This window comes from Nanorana parkeri, unplaced genomic scaffold (genome assembly GCF_000935625.1).
Source record: "Nanorana parkeri isolate BGI_ZX_2015 unplaced genomic scaffold, ASM93562v1 scaffold539, whole genome shotgun sequence".
NCBI classification, from domain to species: domain Eukaryota; kingdom Metazoa; phylum Chordata; class Amphibia; order Anura; family Dicroglossidae; genus Nanorana; species Nanorana parkeri.
In genome coordinates, this window is record NW_017306807.1 from 1,154,005 (window position 1) to 1,180,600 (window position 26,596).

The window sequence follows — 26,596 nt, forward strand, 5'->3', positions numbered from 1 at the left end:
ATAGAACTTGATAATGACATTGTCTTTAAAAACTCTAAATCCTGCTTCAGCAGCATAGATTGAACTAGAGAAGCAATGTCAGGAACCTGCTCTGTATATGTATGTGTTGCACACAGTATATGTATCTGTTGCATACATAAACTGTGGCATATTTGGGCACTTACTTGGTGTCAAGGTCCAGAGAGGGAGACAGGAGGGGACACAGTGGGGATGACATCTCATGGCATGGTGTGGGCTCCCAGCAGGGCCCCAGACAACACAGGAGAGCAGAGTACGGAGAGCGGGAGGCGGGGCCCAGAGCCACGTCTATTCTGCTGTATGTAGCCTCCTGTCTGTAGAGCATCGATGCTGTGTACACAGATAGGGGGCAGGGCTGGTGCAAGCCCCATTGCCTACACAGGTGAGGCTGCCAGCCCTGCATGTGTTTATCTTATGTGGGCTGAAGGGGCAGCTGCTTTGGGCCCCACAACAATGATTGGGCCCTGGGTGACTGCCCCTTTTGCCCTGCGTTAAAGACGGCCCTGGAAAGTTCATTAGCAGAGACTGTTGTACTAAGTGAAGTAGAGATGTTGGAAGGAACAGTTTAACTGGACCATGCTTTTCCAAAGAAAAAACACACTATCAGGTTTCTTTATAAATATACCAACGTATAGCTCAGCAGATGCCGTTTGCACTAGCACCCCTAGATTGCGGTGAAGAGTGTATACTCCTCAGCACCATCTAAGGGCACTAGTGCCATGCAAACGGAATCTGCCCAGCTATATGCTGGGTGGAAGTTTTATAAAATAAAAACCTGAATGTCAGGAAAATACAGCTCGCACACATACTGCACGGATGGGTGCTACAGTGCCAGTATCGCGTAATGTGCCTGTGCAGGTACCTCCTGGTGAACCTGCATCTAATTCATCCTTTGCTATAAATATGCTCCAAGATGAAGGCTCTCATAAATTAGGGTTAGGTCCACACTATACAGAGGGGCCTTGATGAGGCGGTGCGGCTTCCACATGTTTTGCAAAAGTTATGCAACTAAAACCTCTGGTTTTAACCTTAGTAGTTAGACAGGGTATTTTTTGCAGTCTGGCTGGTGAGTGTGCTAGGAAATGTCCGTTTTTATACTGTGTAAAGCCCTTCCATATGCACTTTGCTTTAAAGCTAGTTATGAATTGATGAGTGTTTGCCATTTGTTTCGCTTGTTGGATTTGGTGTGGGGACACACTGTAAGCTTCAGTTGCCATTGTAATGTGTGGGGTACCAATGCCTTGTGTGTCCCAATGCCTTTAAAGAGGTCTTGTGCTCCTTTCTGTCCCTATACTTCCAGTCTCACTATCAGGGGTACTCGGACTGGTGTAGCAAGAGAAGGCCCTCCTTGTCTCTTCAGACTGATATAAGGTACGTGACACTGAATATGTTTTCAAAAAACATGAACATTACAAGGGAATAAAGAATATGTTAAGAGGTGATATTTTCATATTTGTTTACCTTGGAAAACTGAGTCTTGGCAAAACTTAAGGCATCAACAGTTAGTGAGAGGAAAAGTTTTTTGAAAGATGAAGTCAGTAGGTATCCTTTGCATTTAGTTTTGTAGACCATTAACTGACCTTCTTTGACAGTAAGGCTCTGTAGATTTAGTGACTTCTGTAGATCTAGCTCTGTAAGGTAAACACCAATTTAACGAATGTCATTACCAGAGTAACTAAACATGCCAATGTACACTTATCCTTAACATCCGTGTTATATCATAAAAGCAGGTAATCAGCCGTACATTCTGACACGTGCAATCAGGGGCGTAACTAGAAATCACAGGGCCCCATAGCAAAATTTTGTATAGGGCCCCCCCAACCTGCACCCCCCTCTGGTGCTTGAACTAAAGCATATATTATCATTATTATTATATAATACGATTAAATGCCGTTTGCAATAGATCAGTGTCCCTGAGCTTAGGATACGTGCGTCCAGAGACAGTGATCTATTCAAAACTGCATTTAATCATATCGCGTACATTACGTGTGGACTGCCGCTTACAGATATGGCCGCTGTCACCCAGTCATTAACTTCAGTGGGTACAGCGGCCACATCTAAGTGGGACACCCGATATTCCTGTCACAAGAATATATATGTTTCTGCTGCAGGAATGCCAGAACGTCCTGTGTAACGAGGCCTAATTCTTTAACCGTGCCACCAATAAAGCTGGGAAAATGGAATTTGCAATCACACAAGGGGGGTTATAATTATAATTTAAAATACTACAGGGGTTTATAATTTGTAACCCCACTTTCCCCTGCTTCACTGGATTGGCAGTGTTATTTTAAGTTGTTATTACACTGCCACACCAAAGAAGGATTACACAGTGCAATATAACCCACTTTCCCTCATTTCTTTGGCAGTGTGGGTGGGTGCACAGAGTGGGTGGCAGTGTGGGTGGGTACGCAGAGTGGGTTGCAGAGTGGGTGGGTGCACAGAGTGGGTGGCAGTGTGGGTGGGCGCACAGAGTGGGTGATGTGGGTGGGTGCAGAGAGTGGCTGGGTGCACAGAGTGGGTGGGCAATGTGGGTGGGTACACAGAGTGGGTTGCAGTGTGGGTGGGTGGCAGTGTTAGTGGGTGCACAAAGTGGGTGGCAGTGTGGGAGGGTATGCAGAGTGGGTAGGTGCACAGTGGGTGGCAGTGTGGGTGGGCGCACAGAGTGGGTGATGTGGGTGGGTGCAGAGAGTGGCTGGGTGCACAGAGTGAGTGGCCAGTGTGGGTGACATCTCACCTCTCTTCAGGAACGCACTGTATCGCATAGTAAACTCCTCCCTGTGTTCCGGTGCATGCAGCATTTTTTCCAATTGCACTGGATCGCAACACAGGCACTGATGTGCCACGCGTTCTGGTGCGGGCACTTGCACTGCGGGCAGGGGGGCGTGGCTGCGGTGCCATTGACTTCAATGCACCACAACGCCCCTTTCCGTCCCAGAACGCACGGGAGAGTTTACTATGCGATACAGTGTGTATATGGTGTGTACAAGCCCTAACCCTGCTTTCTCTACTCTATGAGTCTAGGACCTGACTCCCCCCCTGTCCCACCCCCCTCATTTAGTTCCCTTGGAGTGGGAAGGGCGATTTGCACATTAATGAAGCATGGCGGGATTTACATATGAATACCGTGGCTCATTAATATGCAGATCCCACAATTAGCATATGAATGAGCCACGGCCAGTGTTAATGGCTCCTGCAGCTCAGTAGATATGAGGACAATACTGAGAGACTGCAGTCCCTGTCACATGCCCCCCCTCCCTGCTTACCTGTCGGCAGTCCTGGCCAGCAGTGGAGATCAGACACCGCTGCTTCTTCTCCAGCCGAACACAGGCAGGAGATGACTCCGCCCTCCCCCCGCTCTACACTGTGGCAGGGGAGAGGAGTGCAGGTATCCTTAGGTTCCGTGCGACTCTGCACAGATTTTAACTTGCGGCCGCATGGAAGTTAAGGATCCCTTAGCCTCTCTCCTGCTCCCGACCGGGTCCCCCTCTGGCCCCATAGCGGCCGCGTAGGCTGCTATGGTGGTAGTTACGCCACTGCGTGCAATAATCCTTACAGGTCCATCAGGAGTCCATGTTGCTTTCTTTGGCTCTTAATGCATTTTTTTCTGTTTGTTGTGCTATCTGTTCTGTCTGTATCTCACTTGGTTTTCCCTCTGCTGGCTGTATGTGTCCTGTATTGGTTGTTAACCAAGTATGCCATAGTCTGTGACTCCCCTCTGCACTGTCCTGCCTCTTATTTTAACAGAACCAAAAGCCATAAATGTATGCGCATTGTTTGCAACCAGGAACACTACTGAATCTCATTCTGGATCTGTGTGAATTTCAGGCATTACCCATTATTTTCATTGAAGACATATCCTTCCTCAAACCTCATCAAGGTAGTACAACTGTTGCTTTGAATTTAACCTTTATTCTGCTGAACTTGTGTTTTTTTCACGTTTTTATTAATTTTTTTGTTGACATTACTATAATAGGCATGAGCACACATTTGATTGCTGAAAAGTGTCTAGATCGTAGTTAAAATTGTTGTTAGAAAGCACTGTTACCTTCCTTCTCCTCGATATCTATAAGTTTGGTAATGAATTCCTTAAGCTGTGAAACTCCTTGCTGAATGGTTGGCTGCAGTGGAGCCATCCAGGATTCCTTGGCTCTACTGGCAGGAGCATCCATGTTACCAACATTCTGTATTGCCTAAAGCAGAGAAAATATTCATTCTAAAAGTTAATACACTAATATATAGTCATGGCGGCAATTTTCTATTGTGTTATAGTTACTGATTGTTTGGTAATGTTCATGGAAATGCAAAGAAATACATTTTCTGTTTTAATATTTCTAATGCCAGTATTTACTTGTGTGTTAAGTTTAATATTGCCAAAAGATGACTATGTAAAGAGATAGGTGGAGAAGGTAGATAGCTGCAGGGGAGGACAGGGCAGAGGTGAAGTACTTAGTTTGCATCTGATGTCTATATTTAGTGAGCTTGATCAGGAAGATTGGGTTAGGTCACAATTTATTTGAAAGGTGCAATTATAATTTAAGCCCTGTCTTCTGTACTAATCCACACCCACTAATATACTGCACATACTTTTGAATACTTTATATACCGATAGTACAGCTGTAAAAGAATTAGATAGTCAGATGTTGGTGTCACTTACAGTGGTGTTCCCATGCGCTGAAACTAATCTAGTAGTGCTAACAACGAAACAAGCTAACAGTATGGAGGCAGAGGAACAGAGTGAGCTTTACAGAATATTTCCCTACATGGTAAAAAATCACCAGTAAACATAAATAGGTCACTCCTTGCTCCTTTTCAATTTTGCATTGTGAGCTGCAGTAGTTATGGTTGCTGACAAAAATACCCTCTAATCAATGGAAGCAGATAGCTACGGATTTTGTGTTTTGTGACCAATGGCTACTATAGTGTCCAGCACCCAAATGAGTATGACATTGCATTAAAGTACACCTGGACATTCAAATATTTATTTCTAGCAAACCTTAAAAGTGATTCACTGATCTTTGTAGTTGCAGGCACCGTGGGATAGTGCTTCCTCAAAGATCACAGCAGTGTCTTTGAGGTTGGTTTCAGTCCTTTATAAAAGTACCTGCTTTTTGTTTACATTTATTGCCTAACAGGCTGCCAAGTCCCTGTTGCCAGTGAAAATAAGGGGAAAGGAGCTGCAATTTCCGTGCCTCTATTGTGAAATTCAAAGATGATTTTTTTTCACAGTGATTGCAACTATTGAGGTCACTAAGGGCTTGTTTTTTTTAAAGCTCTTTTACTGCTTGCTATAAAAATAATAATAATAAAAATAAATATTTTAATATACAATATCTAACACAGGTACATTTCAAGATTAACTTATTTTTGGCTTTATACCAAGTTATTTATTAAACATATTTTTTTTGCCAAATTGTACATATAAAACAAAGAAGCAGACACTGATAGGTAGCATTTGACACTTTTATTTTGATTCCTGAATTTTTCTTGCCTGTGGTTTTCTTTTAAACACGACTCTTCCAAAATACACTACAACCTTTAATTATCACTAAAAGAACAGGACTAAAAGAGCATCAGAAACATATGCTAATAAATTACATGGGATTTAATAACACAATTGCTTTGCTGCACAATAACTAGTCTCTCAGTCATTATTTTTTATTTATCTTGCGGCAATATATCAAAAAGCGGCAAGCACTAAAAAAAGAATCTCTAAAGTGATATTTTCTTAGTGTCTAAATTGTATATCTGTGCAGCGCATTGTAAATTCTTTGTATCGCATGTAATATAGACAGATGGGTCTGTTACCTTAGCTAAGAGCAGCAGTGTCCGGCTTGTCTGAGCATCTGCGTGTTTTTCTCTGAGATGGAAAAGCTTAGGAGACATGATTGCAGGAGAGAAAAACCGAAGACATAGGAAACTGGTAACTGCAATAAACTTCACATTCTAGAAAAAACAAAAAGACCAAGACAAATACCAATATTAAACCGTGACACTCAACTATAAACAGAATTAAATACCACTCATAAACTGGACTTGTGTCAAGCTAAACATACAGTATATTTACAAGGATACAGAGGGTCATCAAAAACGCTACACCACCAATATTTAACAATAAAATAATGTAATCAAAATTTATCCAGCCCACCAATTAGTTTCTTTTGTTTTTTTTAACTTGCAGGTTTAAAAAAAGGGGTCAAATGCATTAGTTCATCAGGTGTTTGCTTGATGATTCTGGCATTTGTACCAGGAAAATAAAACATGGAATTGGACTGATTGTAAAGGTGGCCATACACTTTACAACCATCGCAAGACCTTAGTCTTGCGATGGTTGTAAAGTAATTAAAAAAACGTACCATCTGCCCATCTTGGACAGGCAGATCGTACACTCGATCATCGCAAGCCCGCCCCCCGGAGGGGCGGGCTTGCGATGACCGCAATGCTGAACGGGCAGTGTGCGCGTGCGCACACCGGCCTGTTCGGCATTTGTCTCCCAAGCACCGTTCAAACCAGCCGAAAATCGTACGATTTTCGGCTGCTTTTCTAGCGTGCTCCTTAGACAAAAGACGTGCGACCGTACAGTAGAAACGGTCGCACGTCTTCGTTCACACTGCTCGATTCTCGTACGATCGCGGGATTTCCCGTGATTCTCGTACGAGAATCGAGCAGTGTATGGGCACCTTAAGAGTGCTTTGTAAAAGACGAAAAAAAGGCTTATTATGTGTAAAAAAGCCATTTTGATCCATTTCTTAAAAGTCATACCCAGAGACTTTTTCCTTATAACACAAACAGTTCTTATTAATAATGATGACAATTAATAATAATAATTAGCAGAAAATAAATGCAGTCAGTGAAACTGTGGTGTCCCTTTACATTGGTGGTCAGTGAAAAATGCATTCTTACATTAATGGTCAGGGAATCCCTCTATACATTAGTGTTCGGTATAAAAGTGCCCCATATTGCACTAGAAATCACAGGGAAAAAAATCCCCTTTACATTGGTGGTTAATTGGAGAGGTACCTCCTTACATTGGTGGTCATTAGGAGAGGTTCCCTCTCACACTAGTGGCCATTAGGAGCAGTCAGTGGGAAAGATGAAGCCTTACACTGCTGGTTAGTGGAAGGAATGCCTTGTTACACTGCTCATCGAACCCCTAGCAATTTCTGGTGGAACCCCAGGGTTCCAAGGAGCCCTGGTTGAGAAAGGCTGCTCAAGATGCAAAGCTGGTTAAAAGAAGTATCAAATATTTGTGTTTTTAAGATTCCAGGTTGGTCACTAAAAAAGTCACTATTACACTTCCTTATGATGGATGGGTGGTAAGTCTACTGGAAAAATATGTGATTCAAAAAAAAGTGTCCTGATATATTGTTTTTACAAACCATATGCTTATTTTCTGGAAAACATTCTTCCACCCGCCTGTAGAGCTGCCGGAATGTAGCTCGTATGATAGCTGGACATATCTGAACTGACTTGGCTATTGCTATAAGAAGATCAGTTAGGTAAGACTGGAGATGCTGAGCATTTTGCAGGATTATTTCGCTCTCAGTCTGGATCCGGTGTAACCCAGAGCACCTGGGAAGGGAAACAGGATGAAAATGTACATTTTAAAGCAGGGTTTGACATTTTATGTAAGGAAACATTTGTAGGGACACTTTTCCATGATGCTTGGGGCACAGGAAATTCTAATTTAAAGTAAGTATGTTTCTCCTCCACCTATTATGCAGTTACATCACTTGTGATCTCCTGTGTGCTTTCTATTAAGCAGGAGGAAGAGGAGCTCCAGTAAAGATTTTGCATGGACCAAAACTGTAAAATAAATACTGAGGACAATGATGTGGTAAATATGACCTGACCCATGGAATGGATTAGGCCAAGGAAACCTCTTCTGTAATCTACATTGCACATACTAGAAAAGGTCCCATTGATACTGCAATGTTTGCCCACTACTGCAGAAACCTCTGGTTATGACCACATTGTTCCAAAACGTATACTAAGAACACAGAGGGTCACTGCATGGAAGTTGGAACTTGAGTCTTCATCTTGCCCAAATGCAACAGCATCACACTGTTAAATTCAAAACTCCCATGCAGGAGGTAACCAATGGTACTGTCAGGCTATAAATTACTACTATATCAAGCATTTCACCTCAGTGACCACTAATCCTACCCTAAAATTACTTTGGATGACCAGATGGACATATAAATTATGGTACTGGAAAAGAAAGATTGATTGTAGATGAAGCAATTCACTAGTATGACAATGTAACATGTTTTGCAGTATCCAGTTTGTTGCAATAATGCATGTATATATAGCTTATCAAAATGTTAATCTGAACTAGAGGCAAACAGTTAAATATATAGTTGAAATAGACATGTGTGAACTGTTCTGGCTACAAAAAGATTTTCTAGCCACTCATGAGATCCATTCACTTCTGTCACACTGGAGAGCCTGGTCCCTTCTCCAACGCAGTGAAAATTATACAGCCTGGCTAAGGACTTGCCTGACTAAATATGGTCACTGATCAATGAATAAGCAATAAACTAATAAAGTAATTCCTTTGCTGTCTCCTCCGTTCAATAAGCACTCACTGCTTACTGGCAGCTTTGTCTAATGCAGTAGCTTCTTATTGGTGCTGCCCATTCTTTTGATTAGAGATGTCTAATATAAAGGCAGATTGAGATAGTAGTTGAAATAAATTTAAAGTGACCCAGTAACCACTTTATGCTTTCCAGGCATAACATATAACTAAAATGTATAAAAGTAGCACTTTTTATTTGTTAAAGCATATCTAAAAACAAAGATTTAAAGAAGAACTTCAGGAAAAATTCACAATCTTACCCATGCACTGCTAAGGGCTAATGTCCCTCAGTGTCCCTATGTCTAATACAGGTCAATGGATCTGCATAAAGATGCCCACAAACCTTGCAATTATCTTTCGGAAATTGAACATGATCGGGTGTTCGTACGATAATCGGCCAGTTGATGGGAAGTGAACGATCACAATTACTGTACAACTGGCCGAATTTCCTCGATCGTCAGGCTGCAAAACCTTTTTTGAATCATACGGAAATCAATGGATTAGTGGCATTTTCGTACGGCAAAAATCGCAACATGGACACTGCACATGCGCAAATGAAATTCCGTTCTGCTGATCAACGAAATATAGCCAGTTAGTATTGCTAACGAACCATAATCGGAATCTACATTGGTCTATGTATGATGGGGTTTTCGAGCAGAAAATTGAAGGGGGGTTCTATGATGGGATAAAAGAAATTGAACGGTAATTATAAGGTGTATGGCCAGCTTAAGATGTGATAATGTATGTGGTCCTTATACTGTCTGGGGAGAAGAGGGACCGGCCTAGCAGCCCAGAGGGGGCTAGCAGAACAAGGATCAGGTAAGTACATCTGTTTTATTTGAGTCCCCTAGACAAAACAAGCACTTAACCCTTGCATCTCCATCGGCCTCTGGCACTTCAAAAAGTGTAGCAGGCTTTCTCAAGCAGACAGCAGGAAGCTGTTCTACATGCCCCCTCAAGGCTACTGCCTGTGAAGCTTTCGAACCCCTATAATAACAGAGGCTGTAGGAATGACAGCCAAGCAAGACAGTTTTGTCAGCAGAGTCTCTACTCACTGCAGGTTAATGTGAACAATCTTATTAGTGTAGGCTAATGTTTTAAGAACCTTGTTTCTATGTATAGTTTGTTAATACATACAGTATGTAATAAGGAGCATCCATACTTGCTCCTTGCAGAACAAGTGTAGAATGTGCTTTGTGCTTATTAGTGCTGCACATTCAGTGTTCTTTACTGTTCTTCTCTCAGCGAAAGTCTGGTCAGACCGAATGAAAGCAATAGACCCTCTAAGTGGCTTAATAACAACCCCAATTCCAAGAAAGTTGGGATGCTGTGTAAAATCTACATAAAACAGAATGCAATGATTTGCAAATCTCATAAACCCAAATTTTATTCACAATAGAAAACACAAAACATATCAAATGTTTAAATTGGATGCCCTTGATTTTTGGGCCCTCAGACGCCACTGCATTAAAAAAAAGGCATGATTCTGTGATGGACATCACTGCAAGGCTCAGGAATACTTCCAAAAATCATTGTCTATGAACACAGTTCGCCGTACCATCCAAAAATGCAAGTTAAAGCTCTATCTTGCAAAGAAGCCACATCTGAACATGATCCAGAAACGCCGTCGTTTCTGGATCATGTTCAATGAGCCAAAGCTCATTGAAAATCATCTGTGGCAAAGTGGAAAACTGCTATGTGGTCAGACGAATCAAAAACTGATATTCTTTTTGGCAACCATGGGTTCCGCGTCCTCTGAACTAAAGAGCAGAGGGACCTTCTGGCTTGTTATCAGCGCTCAGTTCAAAAGCCTGCATCTCTGATGGTATGGAGGTGCATTAGTGAGTATGGAATAGGCAGCTTGCACATCTGGAAAGGCACCATCAATGCTGAAAGATATACCCAGGTTTTAGAGCAGCATATGCTCCCCTCCAGACGACGTCTTTTTCAGGGAAGGCCTTGCCTATTTCAGCAGGACAATGCCAAACCGCATACTGCATCTATGACAACAGCATGGCTTCATAGTAGAAGAGTCCGGGTGCTTACCTGGCCTGCCTGCAGTCCAGATCTTTCACCAATTGAAAATATTTGGCGTATCTTGAAACTAAAAATAAGACAAAGAAGACCCAGGACTGTTGAGCAATCTTATATTAGGCAAGAATGGGACAACATTCCTCTGAGAAAACTCCAGCAACTGTTCCCCTGAGTTCCCAAACGTTTACAGAGAGGGGATGCTACACTGTGGTAAACGTGGTCCTGTCCCAACCTTTTTGAGACGAGTTGCTGCCATCAATTTCAAAATTACCTTATTTTTTTCCAAAAATGGTACATTTTCTCAGTTTAAACATTTGATATGTTTTTTACTTTCTATTGTGAATACAATTTGGGTTTAAAAGATTGCAAATCATTGCATTCTGTTTTTATGTCGATTTTACACAGGGTCCCAACTTTTGGGAATTGGGGTTGTATGTTATCTCAGCAGTCCTTTAGCCGCAATGCTAACTAGTCCTCCTGATGTGCAGTGAGCCACTAAAGCAGGGATGTCCAAACTGCGGCCCTCCAGCTGTGGTGGAACTACAAATCCCATGAAGCATCTCTCTCCGGGAGTCATGTCTGTGGCTGTGAGAATCTTGCAAAGCCTCATGGGATTCGTAGTTCCACCACAGCTGGAGGGCTGCAGTTTGGACATCCCTGCACTAAAGGGGACATTTACAAATCTGAAGATCTGAAATGTAGTCATCAAAACATGAAATGGCAAGTATGTAAAATTTAAAATTCACATCCCAAAAAATACTTTTAGGTAAGAGTCACATAATAATTCAGCATTCATACTCAATGATATGTAATGGTCCCCTTTTAAGGGTATAAACTACGTGTTCTAATAAATACATATTTATGTAATCCAAAGTCATGCACTTTAGAAGGATGTGGAAATCCTTAGTTATGGGTATTTACTTCCTCCTGTTTGTGATTTACAAGAATAGCCCTGTTTCTGACATCAAGCCAAGTTTTTTTATGTGATATGCTTCTGTAATGTCTGAAAATGTTACATGGGACAAAGGAATCACCAGGAAGCAAGATACCCTGGCTCTAATCAGCGTAACATGTATGGGAACAATGTATAATTATTATTACTGGGAAAAAGGCAATTAGTAACGTTCTGTGTTAAAGCAGAACTCCACCCAAAACATCTATTCTTTTTGTTGAAGAAGAGAAGATTGTTGCCTCTTCCCAGGCTTTTTCACCTGCCAGTGACCGTAGTGCTCTCCCTACGACCCTAATGACAGCTGTGGCTCAGCAGTAAGCGGAATACACAAGGGAGACATGGAAATGCTAAATTTGTAAAGTGCAATGTTTGCATGCAGCTGCTTTTTGTTTAAAAATGCTGTAGTGAACAATATTGCCCATTCAAATTCACCTGCCTCACAATTTCGTTATTTGGTGAATGTACTGTCTTCACTGAACTATATTCACAGTGCATAAAATAATGTATTAAACTAAATATTTAACCTACTGAAGAACAGTAGAAATGGAAGTAGCCACACTTACCCAGCTTCTTTAATCTCTAATTTACCAGGATCCAGTTCAATATATTTTTTTTCTTCAAAGATACGATTAATCGTTGGTCCAAAAACACTGTGTAGATATTGGGTTCCTGCCACCTATGGTTTCAAAACAATATTTACACCAAATTAAATAAAGAATATTAAAAGAAATATGAATTTACTTTTTTTGAGCTGGCTGGAGGGTCAAGCCTTAAGTCCCTGCTAGTCTTTATAGCTCTAGGGGCCTTATTATGAAGATTTTCCCCCATACCTCTTACCAAGACTAAGAAAGGTCAAACGTGTATGTATTCATATGAAAATTCCACTACTGGGTGCAGAACTGATTTATCATCTGCGCTCAAGTAGATTCACCTTAGGAATATAAGCGGGGTTCATTTGGTTCAACGAAACTGAAAGCTTAACTGAAAAACGTAGCTTCCTGTACCAAGGTTGTGGGAAGTTTTCCCTGCCAAGGTACTAAAGCGGTGGATGGCCTTATCAGAGGATCTATATTTCCCTAAAGGGTCAGTCCACTATAAACTGATATTTTAGTTTTTAGCTGATGCTGGAGAGTTAAATCACCTCTTACATCTGTGAGGTTTCTGTGCTTGAATGTTTAGGTCTGCAAACCTGATGTGGGCACTATGATGGGTCCACACTCTTCCTGCTGAATGTATTTTATATGATAGAGAATGCAAAGAGAGCTGCTCGAACACCTAAAGGTGGATGAGGACACCCAAAACTCCCAGGTGGAAAGCAAATATGTCAAGGACATTAAGCTGTTAAAGTGTCTAATGCATACATGACAAAGCTAACTCGGCCCCCCTGGTCCTACCTATAAATAAAATATCATTTTTGGGTGGACTGACCCTTGAATATAATGTCACATATACCCAGGCCTATTTCTGCTACCATAAAAGTATGCATTAGTCTATGTAAGTAAACTGACAATTTTCCAGAAAGAAACTAAAATAGGGTGTATATTTTTATTTCTTCTGTGTCTTGCAGAAAGTCAGAGCAGCAATAACAAATCATTTCTAGTCTGCACATAATAACCATGATAGAGACGAATGGATTCAAGTTGTTTCCCTAACACCAATCTGTATACATAGCTGAATGTAACTCCAGAGTAAAAACACAATTTTGATAACACTAACACAGACAAAGAGTATGATTCAGGTAAGGGTGAGACTACTGAATCTAAATGTGGAAGTAGAGCAAAAAATCAATATAAAAACATTAACATATTTGTTGTCCATGGTAAAACTGCATTCTTCAATACAGGTTAGGAAAAAGGCTTACTGTAATGTGTGGGAAATCAAGCAACAAAATATACATACAATATAACATTATTTTTACACTCAACCAGAAACTAAAATAATCTCTATCACAAAATATAATCCTCGTAAATATCTACATCATAGGTACAAAGAGTGTTTTAGACACTAAGGACACTCAGGGGTAGAGCTGCAGCTAACGATTATTTTCAAAATCGATTAGTTAGCCGATTATTAAGTTCGATTAATCGGTTAATCGGATAAACAATAAAATACATTTTAAAAAATGGCTCCAGTGATGGACTACTAGTTTGTATTGAGATTGTAGTCCATCACAGGAGCAAGCTTGGAGCGGTGGAAGTAAAAAAGAAAAAAAATGGTGTGGTGTGCAAAATAGTGAAATGGAAAGTGTAAAATTATACAGCAATGAATGCAGAATGGCACCGGCTATAGAGGACTACAAATTCCAGCTATAGTACATTATACAGCGCAATGCAGAATATAACCAACTATAGAGGAGTGCTCCTCTATAGCTGGTGGAATTCCGCATGGTGCTGTATAATGTATTATTGCTGGGATTTGTAGTCCTCTATACAGCGCAGTGCAGAATACCACCAGCTATAGAGGAGTACAACAAATCCGAGCAATAGTACATTATACATACAGTGTATAATGTATTGCTGGGATTTGTATTCCTATGTATAATATACAGCACAATGTACCATCAGCTATAGAGGACTACAAATCCCAGCAATACATTATAGAGCACCATGTGGGGGAAAGTGCAGGCTTACCTGAGCAGTCTTCCAGCAACGTGCTTCTGAGATCGGGTCTGTCTGTCATCCCCCCACACCTGCTCCTCCTTACTACATCTCCCCGCGTCCATGTGGGCGGGCGGTGAGTGTGAGGCGGGAAGGAGGTGCGTCGTGTAAAGCGTGGATGCGGGTGGGCGGGTCTGGCAGCGATGAGCGTGATTTGGGGAGGAGGTGCGGCACGCAGCGTGTGTGGAGCGTGTGGAGCCGTGAACAGGGCCAACTGATCGGAAGCCGATTAATCGATTATTGAACAAGTTGACAACTTTTTCAATAATCGATTATAATCGATTATGTCGATTAGTTGTTGCAGCCCTACTCAGGGGGTTATTCACTATTGAGCCAAAGGATACAGCTATATCTTCGGCTGATCCTTTGGCTCTGTTTGGCTGCCGGAGCCCTTCGGTTCAGTCGAACCGAAGGGCTGCTGTACGGGCTATTGTGCACGGCCGAAGGTGCACAAGCGGCTCAGCTGAGCCGAAGGCATATGCTTCGACTCGACTGAGCTGAAGTGACAGCCGAAGCGGGGCAAATGACGGCTGGGCGGAGCCAGCCATGATCTCTTGGCTGGCTCTGCCCAGTTGTAATAACAGATCAGCATCCCCAAATGACTTGGGGACGCTGATCTGTCATTAAACAATAACAACTGGGTGGAGCAGGCCGTGACGTTACGGCCGGCTCCGCCCAGTTGTTATTCGTTAAGACTCTAGTAGGTGTTGTTAAGACTCTAGTAGGTGGCGGCCAATAAAAAACAGCTGGGCGGAGCTAGCTATCACTGCTAGCTCCGCCAAATTGTTTTTCTTTTAGAATATCTTTATTTTTTAATTTTACCATTTGTTTACATTTTTAAAATGTAAAATATTTTTTCAACCCTTTTTTTCCCCACTCTTTTCACTGATTTTCTATTCTGCCTGGTACCACGGAGGCTATTCCCTCACAAGTGCTATTCACTCAGCGAGTGAGCTGCCGGAGCTTCGGCTCAGCCAATCCAGATGTTGAATCGGCTGAGTCGAACTCCCTCTGCACTTTGGCTCAGCTGAGCTGGCAGAGCATGTTCGGCTGACTGAAGGCAGTCGAAGGCAGCCGATGTATGGCTGAAATCAGCCGTACTGAGCCGGAGTGAATTGCCAAACAGGGTTCAGCTCTGTTCACTTTGGCTTGATTATTCACTTGGCTGCCTTAGGCAGCTTAGTGAATAACCCTGTAAGGATAAGTCAACAAGGATAATTGCTAGATTTTCATGCATTAGAAATGTCATCTTGTATTGCCATGGAAAAGTTTTAGAGTGTTTGTAGAGGCATGGGGAACATTGCTTAATGGCAGAAAAGAGAATAATAATTAAAATAAAACCCGAGCAACTGCTCATGCTTTGTAGTATAAGAAACTAAGAAGCTACTAAGTAAATATAGATTTGATAACTGGACTGCAGTCAGAAATTTCCAATAGCAAATGGTTCAGACTCTCATAAGCATTAGCTATAGAACACTTTTACTGTATATGATCCTGCATATTAAATCAGCAATACATATTATTTACAGTACTATGCTTCCCGGTAATTGTAACGCAATTCAAACACTTATGATAATGGGTGTTGTAGAGTCATTAGTGCACAGTTGTGTATAACTTGTGTTTCCTGTTACGTCAGATAAACTCTTTGCATGTAGACATCTTATAAGCAAGACTGAGAATCATTAGGAAGATAAATCAGAAATAGATTGTTTACCTTAAGAAAGGATTCCATTGATTTGGAAGCCAAAGAATTACTTCTGAATAATGTGTTTGGTTCATCTGTGATAATAATATAATTGGTTTAAAATGCAAATGTCAACATACAAAATCTAGAAATATTATCAACCATAAATTGAGCAGAACAGAAAAGTGCACAAGTACAGATTGAATTCTTATCTATGTAAGCTCTGGTTTCCATCCTCCTTACCAGCATCAGACAAATCCCAACGGAGATACAAGTATTATTTTTGACAGTAGGCACTTAGCAGGATATTACATTTGTTTTGCAATGTGAGGTCAGGAGTTCAATCCCCCAAAACAACTCTATCTACATGGTGTTTGTACTGTATGTTCTTCTGCTTGCAAGGGTTTTCTTGAGAACCTCCTACTCTTACAATACTACTGCCAGATGAATTGATTTACATTCAAACCACTACCGCGAGTATATGAATAGGGCTGTAGGGCTAAGAATCCCTATTATTTGAATATAATAAGGCAGAAGTAAAAAATGATTCACATGATCCTTTACACCACCTACCAATAAGTCTATGGGCAGAAGCAGACGATGATGTCATAAAACAGCCATTAAATGGCAATTCCAGAAAATGAATACTTCAGCTGTGGGTGAATGTTGTTGGTTTGAATGATTTTCAATTTTCAATGGTGATTTTCCTTTTAAAAGGAGAACTATGAGGTGAGTGCTTTTCACTCACCTCATAGTTCTAGCCGACCTGTAACAATGAGACTGTCACAGGTCGGCTCAGTAGATCGGAAGGTGTGCAAACACCTACCGGCGTTCGCTCACCTCTCGATCCTGTCACGGCTCTCTGCCGTGACAGGGGAGGGGCTGGATTCCCCCCTCCCCGCTCCGATCCGCCAGCGCTGACTGGCAGAACGGACATGGGAGGGGGCGGGTAAAGCTGGCTCTGCCTCTAGATAGGCAGAGCCAGCTGTCAGTCACGCAGCTGGGCGGATCCAGACATAATTGTCGGGATTCGCTTCAGCTGCGGCGTCTTAGTATACCGCGAGGTCTTGTGTCCTCCCGTTACCCTAAGGAGAACTATGGGGAAAAGCCTTAACCCCATAGTTCTCATTTAAGGTTTGTGTCTCAGCACCTTTCCACTTCATTTCAGGAGGATTCAATGGTTGTTTGTTATATTGTAATGAATCCATCAGGGCACAGTGACACCGCTATTTGGTTTAAGCCATGGCAGTTGGGGTAAGCTTTGAGTTCTGGTGGGCGTATTGCTTTGCTGAAGTCTTGAAGAGCTCTAAGGCCCCTTTCACACGGGCGGTCCAATCAGGTCCGTCTGTCAGATCTGCCCAATGTTAGTCTATGGTTAACCGAATGTAAGCGAATGCATATCCGGTTACCCCTGGTTCAGGCCAGATCCAGTAAAACAAACAGATCAGAGTTCAATTTTGACTAAACTGACCACGCTGGATCAGCAGAAATCTGATGTAAATGGACCCATGTCCTTTTGAAACTGAAAACATACTTGGACAGATGTCACTTACTTGTTTTTTCCAGCTCAAGCCTGAAGAACAGATCAAGGAATTCCTTTGCTAGCCCTTGTCCTAAGAAAATCTTTACAAGGTTGGTGGCCACTTCCTGTCTGCATTCAGCAGATGTGGTTTCATCTATCAGTGTTATTAAAGGTCCACACTTTTCCTGTTGGAAACACAATCTTATAAACACAAGGTATATAGAGTTCCAGGACAAGGTTATCCAGTGCAAAGATGCTAAAATTGCGCCCCCACCCTCCGGGCGAAGCAGGGGTCTGGCTCACATCAGAGCGTAATGTATGTAATGGATGTGGCATGTGCAGAAGCGAGCGGCAGAGGAATCAAGTAGTGGAAGACTACTGGCTTCTGTGCTTACAAGTGGCAGCATCAAGGCGGTGCACTGTCACATTGATGCACCCCCATCAGACTGCACCCAGGGCAGCTGCCCTGAGCTACATTTGGTCACGAGGGGTCCAAACTGAACTACTGCATCTCCATGTATCTTTGTAACCCTATACAGGTAAGCAAAGGACACAACTATCTTGCGCTGATGCCTAGCATTGTTCTTTACTTTCTTTCTGCTTGTTAAAATAAAATAAGGAGACACCTATCAAACACTTACTCTTCCGCTTCATAGTATCCTCAATCTATCAATGCCCCTTTTCTATTTGAAAATGAAATGCAGCCTTTGCTTTGCTTATGTTACCTTGTAAGAAGTGTTGACCTCCTGACACAGCAGCTCTACCAAAGGCTTGTAGTAATCAGATGGTAAAACAGTCTCATCACGGAGCCGCACCTGCAGCTGAAGTGAACCAAGGTTTCCCCTAGAGGACGTAACAGAAGAGTGAAATGGAAAAATTACATTTAGTACAGGAAAGTATGCATATTGCATAGCTGACTTCCTACTAAAATGCTTGCTTCCTGGCTGTCAAGCTGATTCCCTCATACTTGGAGCAAGTATGCAGCTTTTAAAGTTACAACTGCATGACAGTCAGGTAATAGGCATTTTCAGATGGTATTAAACAATAGTATTGTACATTTATTTTTCTTATGACATGTCCCATTTACACAATGAGGCTGATTTACTAAAGGAGTTGAAAATCCTCACACAATAAATTGTGTGAATATATATTAATGTAACAAATGAATTCCTGTTTACAAATTTAATCTCCCCCACTGTGGTTTTTGGGGTCCCCCACTTCTATGGGGGGCCCGGGATCATGGCAGTTCCCTGATCCGCTCTGTGATCAATGAAGCAGGAAGCGCTGTGCTCTCAGCTCTTCTTCTTCAGAGCTGTCAGAAGCTTGCTGAAGTGCTGGTTACACAGGCGATCAAGCACATTCATGTGCTTGATTATCTGAATTGAAGACACCCCTGTTGTCTTCTTAAAGAGAACCTGTCAACTCCAAATGTTGTCACGTAGGGGCTTGTTATCCACTATGTGATAGCAAAAGTTAAGTGAAAAAAAATGTGATAAAAAAGTAAAAAATAATAAAAAAACAAAAAATTAAAACCAACCCTGCTTCCCCCACCATTTGAACACGTGCGCATAGGGCATGAATGTGTATGTAAACGGGGAGGGGGAGTTTTAACAAAAATAAATAAATATTGTAAATAATTATAAATATTAAATATGTATTATAAATAAATAAACATGTGTTCCTGGGAACACACACCATCACCTCCTTCCTATACAATAAAATACGGTAAACATCCAGTATGGAGAGTTTAATTCCCCTATAGTTACCAAAGTAGGACTTGATGAGAAATTGTTATATGACTAAAATCTCTTGTGCCTTCCAAAATCCTAAATACTAGTTTCAGGCAGATTGACCTTTTCATATGTGAATAAGCAGAGGTAAAGTAGTAAAATATACAGTATATGCTTGTAGTAAATTATATATACAGTCTCCATAGAAAAGGAGGAAGGGTGGGCCAGGAACGCTAACATGCGGGATCTGGCGGGTACAAGAATCCAGTGGTGATTCAGACAACTAACTTTCCCCTACAGCTGAAATATCTTTCTGAACAAAAGCCACATTTTACCTGGAATACTAGTTGGGCATTTAGGACTATCCATAGCTATGAGATCATTGAAAATCCATCAATACTACAACCTCTGCACACAGCCCAGGCCATTTCAGCTCCAGAGAAAGAAAAAATAATAAACAACGGTTTAGTTGACATAATCATTCATGTTTAGGAGAGTAGTTTTATTAAACCAGAAGTCTGGTTGGTTGCATCTCCTGACTGCACCCTCATATGGATGGCTAGGCTTTTAAGTTTTCATTTGTTTGACTGATTGACTTACTAATCCATAAAGCTTTAACCTGCTTTATATTGAGTCTCCTAAGCTGGTGTGCAAACATTACCATAGAGTGAATGATTCCTTAGACAATATTCAACTGAGATATAAACCATAGCTGTAGATTGGTCAAACCGGCTAAGTACTCTAAGTACTGTAAACAATATTATTTGTTATACGCTAATCTTTTCCTTAAGATTAAATGCAAACACATGGTGTTTGAAAAAGAAGGCAGGGATTTCCACTGTATAAAACATTCTAGGACATGTGCCTGAAATTGATTGGTTTCTTTTATTGAAAAAGAAGGAGTTACACCATTCACACTCCAGGTGGATATTGTGGAAATTAGGATTAAAGAGATTTTAAAGTCAAAAGATTTTTAAGCTATTTCAAATGCTGATTGAATCACTTACAATGGATGCTGCTCCTTGATGTCAACATGTTTTAGTTTCTTGAGGAATCAGCTGGTCTCTTGAGCACTGGCCCTGATATTCTGTTTTAAGGTCGCTCTATTTCCCTTGGAGGGTCCTATGGAGCCACCGTTGTGTGTGCTGGTAAGCTGTGTGTGTTTCCACAAACACACAGGCATAGCGTTGCAAGACACTCCCATGTTCTCTGCTCCCCATACTTACCTCTTCTCTTCCCCAAGCTAGCAGATGGCCAGCTGCTGGAGTCTGCACTGCCCCTTGTGATCTTGTACTGGACAGAAAGTTCAAGGAAGCTGATATGAGAGAGCTGGAGCTGTTGACTGTATATGATGACTGTAAGGGCTTGGGAAAAAATTTAAAAAAATACTTTGCAGGGATTTGTTTGATCTGGATTCAATACTAAAACAAGTTGATATGGAAAAATTCTCCAATTCTGCTCACTTTTCAGGTCAGCTATTTTGGCCTAGGTTGTTTACTTCTCCTGCCTTCTACAAACTCTTTTGTGAATAACCCTGTTAAATGTAAACATCAAGAAGCAGCATCCATTGGAAGTGATGTCATCAGCTTTTGGAATATCTTAAAACATTTTTACTTTAATATCACTTTAAAGTATCACTCAAAGCAAAACAATGTTTTAATTTGAATAGAGTGGGGAGAGGTCACAATCACTGTGAGGTTTGTATCGTTGTCCCATTAGGGAGGTTCACTCACTTTGAATGTCCCGATCACAAATTCCATTGGGAATGAAAGGAAAGGTAAATCCAAAATTTTGAGCTGCCACCGAAACAGGAAAAGACGGGCATTTTTGCAATGGGAAAACATGTTTCTGTGACACCTAAGAGGGGACTTCCCTTACATTGGAAATATATCCTCTCCTGTTGAGACTACAGGACAGGACTAGACTAGAGGAAAATTCAAAAGTTAGGAAGCAGCTGTCATTTTTTAAGGAGCATTGGCTACGAGGCTCCTGGGATTTGTGCATCCCTGTTTTAATGAATGATTTAAGACTAATGATTTCATGACAGTGGTGAAGCGCCAGGGCCCTGTCACAGCTGCAACCGCTGCGACCCTGGTAGTTCTCATGAAAATGGCAAGTATTGGCACTGGTACCTGAACATCCCTAGTTTTAACCACCCTTTAATCCATCCAAAGTGAAAAAAAGTTTGGGCTTTACTAATATACTGATATACTGTAAAGTAAATGGGTCAGATTTAGCAACCCAAACAATCTTGGCATTAGAAACTATAGAACAAATGAAGCTCTTCTTTTTAATCCTATATTATCTAGCAACATCCTAACCATTAGTTTTAACACTTTCTACAGTGGGCATGCAATAGAAGTAGAGGATTGGAGCTAAAAAGTGCATGCTTCCTTTTAAAGAAAACTTGTCACAGACAGATATACGAGTACTGTCATTATCAATGGGTGTTAAAATATGGATGTTCTAAGATATAATTCCCCCCAGTTTAATTAATTAGTGAGTCACTGTCCCAGAACAAGTATGCAGCCAGTTTAACAAGCTGGTTACACCTAATACAGGGATGAGTGGCGATGTCTTTATATAACACTTGCATTTCAGTGGATAATACTTCAAGATTTATAACATATCTGTCACTGCATTCTATGAAATGGTGACATCATCAACATGCAACGCACATTTAGACTAGATGTTTACTTGAACCATCCACAAAAATAACTGCCTCCACTGGGGCTGATTTATAACAACTGGAACAAAAGTGACTGTCCATAGCAACACTCAGGTTTCATCTGTCAATCTCTGGACCTGGATTTAGATAGTTTGTTGGGGGCAACAGTTTAGTTTGGCCACTTTTCAGTGTAAAAAATAGCATTTAATGTGTTTTTTTCATCTCCATGGCAGTAAACTAAACTGAATGCTAGGCAGCTAAATATTTTCATCACCCTTGAACTGCTAACCACTACAAAGGGCAAAGGGAAATGTTAGTCACAACTAAATTTACCATCACCAGTATAAACACTTTGGTTTTAGCCTGTCTTTTGGCACATAGCCATTTTCTACAAGACAGTAAAGGGAAGCACTGCCACTTACTAAACTTGTCATATACACACTATCAGATTTTAAACATCCTTTCTGACTCAAAATAGATTCTTTTTGCCACAGAGCTAAAGCCTCAATTTCAACCACACTCCAACTACACTTCTGATTCTAAATGCAATTCCAATACTTTTACTAGAAAATATTTGTGTAAATATTCCCATTTTGCTAATTCGTTTCATTCTGTTAAATAACCTGGGCTCAACCGAAGTAATAGTAGCCTGACATTGGGAAATAAACATAGGCATCAGTAGTTGTCTGTTGGTACCGCTATCCATCTTCCAGAGCACCCTGGGAGCACTGAAACCAAGGTGCTCAGCAAGCAATGACTGCCTTCTGCTCTGAGGCTGCAGTTATGCTATTTCTCTGCATCTATCTATGCACTAACCAACAGAGACAAAGAGGTTGATTTATTAAAAGTTTCGAGAATGTCCACTTCAATTATCCAATTATATATTTAAAAAATCCTATTTAGCTTATTTCACCTGCACATCAGTGTTTCAAAATTAGAACTGCCCATCTACATTTTGAAAGAATGTATATATTTTTTAGTTGCTGAATTAACATGTCCACATATTGTAAGGTCTGATAAACACCAATGTGGCAGGGTTCACCTACAGCAGCCACCATTTGAGAATGCTTCATAAGTGCGCACTGTACTTAGGTGACCCAGGACTTAACTACTTGAAGACCTTGGTGGGTAGGAGATAGTCTCTAGAAACATTGGTGACATTTTTTAGAGTATATGTCCAATGGTCAGCTCCACTCCCCTTTCTACCGCTCCTCTGCTGCAAATACATGCAATTTCTAGTTGTCAAAATAAGGGCCGAGATTTGCGATATATCACATAGCAGGAGTGGCAGTATAAAATTACACTTGCAGACACTATGCAAGTGTATTTTGAGTAAACACAATGTAACAGTTGTTACATTCTATTTACTATTTAATTCATGTGTTTATTCAAGTGACCTTTAGCCAACATATGACATAAGTGAAAGCAGCCTTACTTGTTGTAAAAAACAAATAAAATGTATTTCTATTTAACTCTTGTTAACTATAATGAGCCCTCAGTAACGTCTAAATCCTCTTCTCCCCTTAGCTGATATTTTTCTGCTGATTTTTTTTAATTCCAATTTTTACACTTAATATGCTATTTTTCAGTGTCGCATAAATAAAATAGCACAAAATTAAACAAAAAAAAAAACCCTTTTTCACTTTGCAAATAACGGAAATTATAGAATACATGTATAGCTTTTTATCATTTAACATTACTTATTTTAAAACTAGCTGTTTTGTATGTGTTTTTGTCTATAGATTGCAAAGGAATAAAAATTATTTTTGCAGACAATAATTCTTGTTTTGGCTAAACACTGCCAAAAGAAAGTCTTGTTTGTCCTGGAAAAAAAGCCATAGGGGGAATTTATCAAAGCTGGTGCAGGCAGAATCTGGAGCAGTTCCTCATAATAACCAATCAGCTTCTCCTTTCAGTTTGTTCAGTTAAGCTTTAAAAATGAAAGATAGACGCTGATTGGTTGCCATTGGCAACTGCTCAATTAGTAGCCAGCAGTCACTACAAGGGGTAATGAGAGCCAAACATCTAAGCTAAAACGTTGACCCGGGACATAGTCAACAACATAGCTAAGGTCAGGGAAGGCGTTTTAGAAAGGTCAGGTTAACCCTTTCGCTGCCAAGGACGTACGTCGTATGGAGCTACAAAAGTGCTTCCAGCTGGCCAGCTCAGTACGTCGTACGGACCTGGCATTTACAGTTCTACTATAAGCTGATGGTCGCTTTAGCGACCATCAGCTTATAGTAGAACTGTTCAGCAGACTGTCCCCTTTAAATTAATAGCTGTCATAAATCGTTAGCTGCAGCCCTACAACCAATCACTATTTACTTTACCAGACCAGTAAAGATTCTGATTGATTGCAATAGGTACGGTGTTGCACTTAAATTTTTATGTTTCGACAAATGTCACAACCTTGGAAACCAAAACATATGTCAATAATGTGTTCCTCCAAAGTAGCAAACACTGACATTTAAAGCTCTGCAGGGATATTTCCATTCCCATTGCACAATACTCTCTCTCTCTCTCTCTCTTTTTCAAATTGCTCCTTCACAAACTGTTGAATTAGTGTAGGCAGCGCTGAAGAATGAGTCCCTTCTGCTCTAAATTCCTCTTGGCTAACACTTTTACAGATACACCAGAAATAGACCTGAATGTATAGATTTTGCAAGCTTCCTGAGCAGTTTAAGTATTACTTAAAATAATCAAAAGCTTTGACATTTTCTTGGCTGAACAAACTTTCCAAAGACTCGGTGACTCATGAAGCAGTACACTTTTTCCAAAACTGAAAACTGGGCAAACAGTGTGGAGTGTAAGTCACAATGAGCCTAATTGTATAAAACTGAGGATCATGTAAAAAGCCATTTACAATTGCTGATGCATGCAACATGCAGGTTCTTTACACAAGAGAATATAGCATGCGCAGGTGCACATTTTGCAGGTTATAGGAAAGCTGGGCTCCATTGGGTGTTATTAGCTAATCACTGAGCTTAAATGACATCAAATGAAAAAGTGCTTGGCACCAGTGGGTGAACCATAGACGCTGCAATGTGCACATTTATAACTTGATGCAGGGCTGGATATGGCCTAATATATATATATATATATATATATTAAGTACTGCGTAACAAAAACAGCTGAGGGCCTACAGTAGTTCTCTACAGGTCCTGATGAGTGGGTTATAGTCCAATGGGAGAGCTAGATATAAAAACAGGTATGCCTCCACCAATAACTCACTCTGTTTTTAATGTTTTTGCAATAATACTCATACAGTGTAATTAGGAGGCCTGAGAGGTGAAATCATTTAGATGTTATCTAAATATATATTTATGTTTGGTTCCTCTACCTGGATCTTCACTAAGACAGATTCAAGCAGGACACGTGTACTGCAAAGACCTGGGATGCATACATATAATTAGGGATGTCCAGATACCAGTTCAGATACCAGTGCTGATACTTGGCATTTTCACGAGAACTACCAGGTTGCAGCTTTTGCAGCGGTTGCAGCTGGGACCTGGCTCTGGCGCTCCACCACTGTCCTGAAATCATTCGTCTGTATTGTTTTAGAAAAACTGTCACATGACAATAAACAAAAATGTATCAGTACTTGTACTTGTAAGTACTTGGGCAAGTATCAGTACTTGTAAAAATGGTATTGGTGCATCACTTATATATATATATATTTGTAAAAAAAAAATGCATTTAAATGGGAATGTACAAATCCCAGGAGCTCCGTGTGCTCCTTAAAAATGACAGCTGCCTCCAAACTTTTGAATTTTTCTCTAGTCTAGTCCTGGAGCTGGAAACGCATCTGTACTTGTACCGACTACGCTACTTGGTATCTGAACATCCCTACATATAATATTCTACTGAGTAGGTACTTACTCATCCATGCAGGCCTTGGACTTCCCAGGGCTAAGTCTGAACCATGCTTCTTCCTGTAAATCTTTCTGAAGACCATTTACATTGATCACTACCTAAAAAACAAAAGTTACATATGTCTGTGAAGGTTCTCATTCATCTAGGTCATGGAATATCTGAATAAATAAAATAAATCAAGGCAACTGGACTTACTGTATTTTTCTTGAAGACGTTTTGCTGAAATGGCCGTCAACAAGAAAAGTACAACATGTCCAGTTGCCTTGATTTATTTTTTAAGAGTTACATATAATTGCCTCTATTAGCTTGCAAGGGTTGAAAATAGCATGATTGAATTACAACCTACGGCTGCTTACCTGTTCATGTATTAAAGAAACCTTAAAATGAAGAACCTTGTCTAAGGGAGAATAGACCTAAAAAGCTAAATACATTTTGATAACACGCATAAAATGCATTGACAGACCAATTTTTTTCTTGTTAAGCCCGTGAGACTTAAGGAGAAAAAACACACAGTGCCAGCTTTACTCTCTTCTGAAAATCACCACATTTTCCCACCTAGGCATTTCATGTTATTGCAATTAACAGCAGTTAGATAACATTAAGTTTCATAAATTTGTATTCAAAACTGAAATTCAAAATTAAAGGCAAGGCTTTCCCTTTATTGAGGCGGCATCTGTTTGGGTCATGTGGGGGGCAGCGGGCATAGGATCCCAAGTTGTGTAAGGGTCAGACACATATCCCCTCCCAGCTCTTACCAACCTGGGACACTTTGGTCGGCATCCCGCCCAGCTCAGGGAAACCAGTGATGTCACTGTTGCCAGAAGCTGAGCTGGGCACTCTGTACCACCAGGACCCTATCTGTACCCACCACTGCAACCCAAAA

At 40.8% G+C, this 26,596-nt stretch overlaps 1 protein-coding gene across 1 annotated transcript in view; it reads right to left on the reverse strand.

The window, feature by feature from the left end:
• The window catches only part of LOC108791274 (ras GTPase-activating protein 4-like), a 94,826-nt gene that overhangs the window by 7,603 nt on the left and 60,627 nt on the right, over window positions 1-26,596 (reverse strand). The window contains exons 8-16 of the mRNA XM_018561710.1: window positions 25,720-25,811; window positions 18,168-18,285; window positions 17,474-17,627; window positions 15,951-16,015; window positions 12,143-12,255; window positions 7,395-7,587; window positions 5,824-5,961; window positions 4,064-4,208; window positions 1,480-1,649 (exon numbers count right to left, since the gene is read on the reverse strand). Coding sequence (XP_018417212.1) covers window positions 1,480-1,649; window positions 4,064-4,208; window positions 5,824-5,961; window positions 7,395-7,587; window positions 12,143-12,255; window positions 15,951-16,015; window positions 17,474-17,627; window positions 18,168-18,285; window positions 25,720-25,811 — 1,188 coding nt within the window. The remainder of the gene's footprint in view (window positions 1-1,479; window positions 1,650-4,063; window positions 4,209-5,823; window positions 5,962-7,394; window positions 7,588-12,142; window positions 12,256-15,950; window positions 16,016-17,473; window positions 17,628-18,167; window positions 18,286-25,719; window positions 25,812-26,596) is intronic.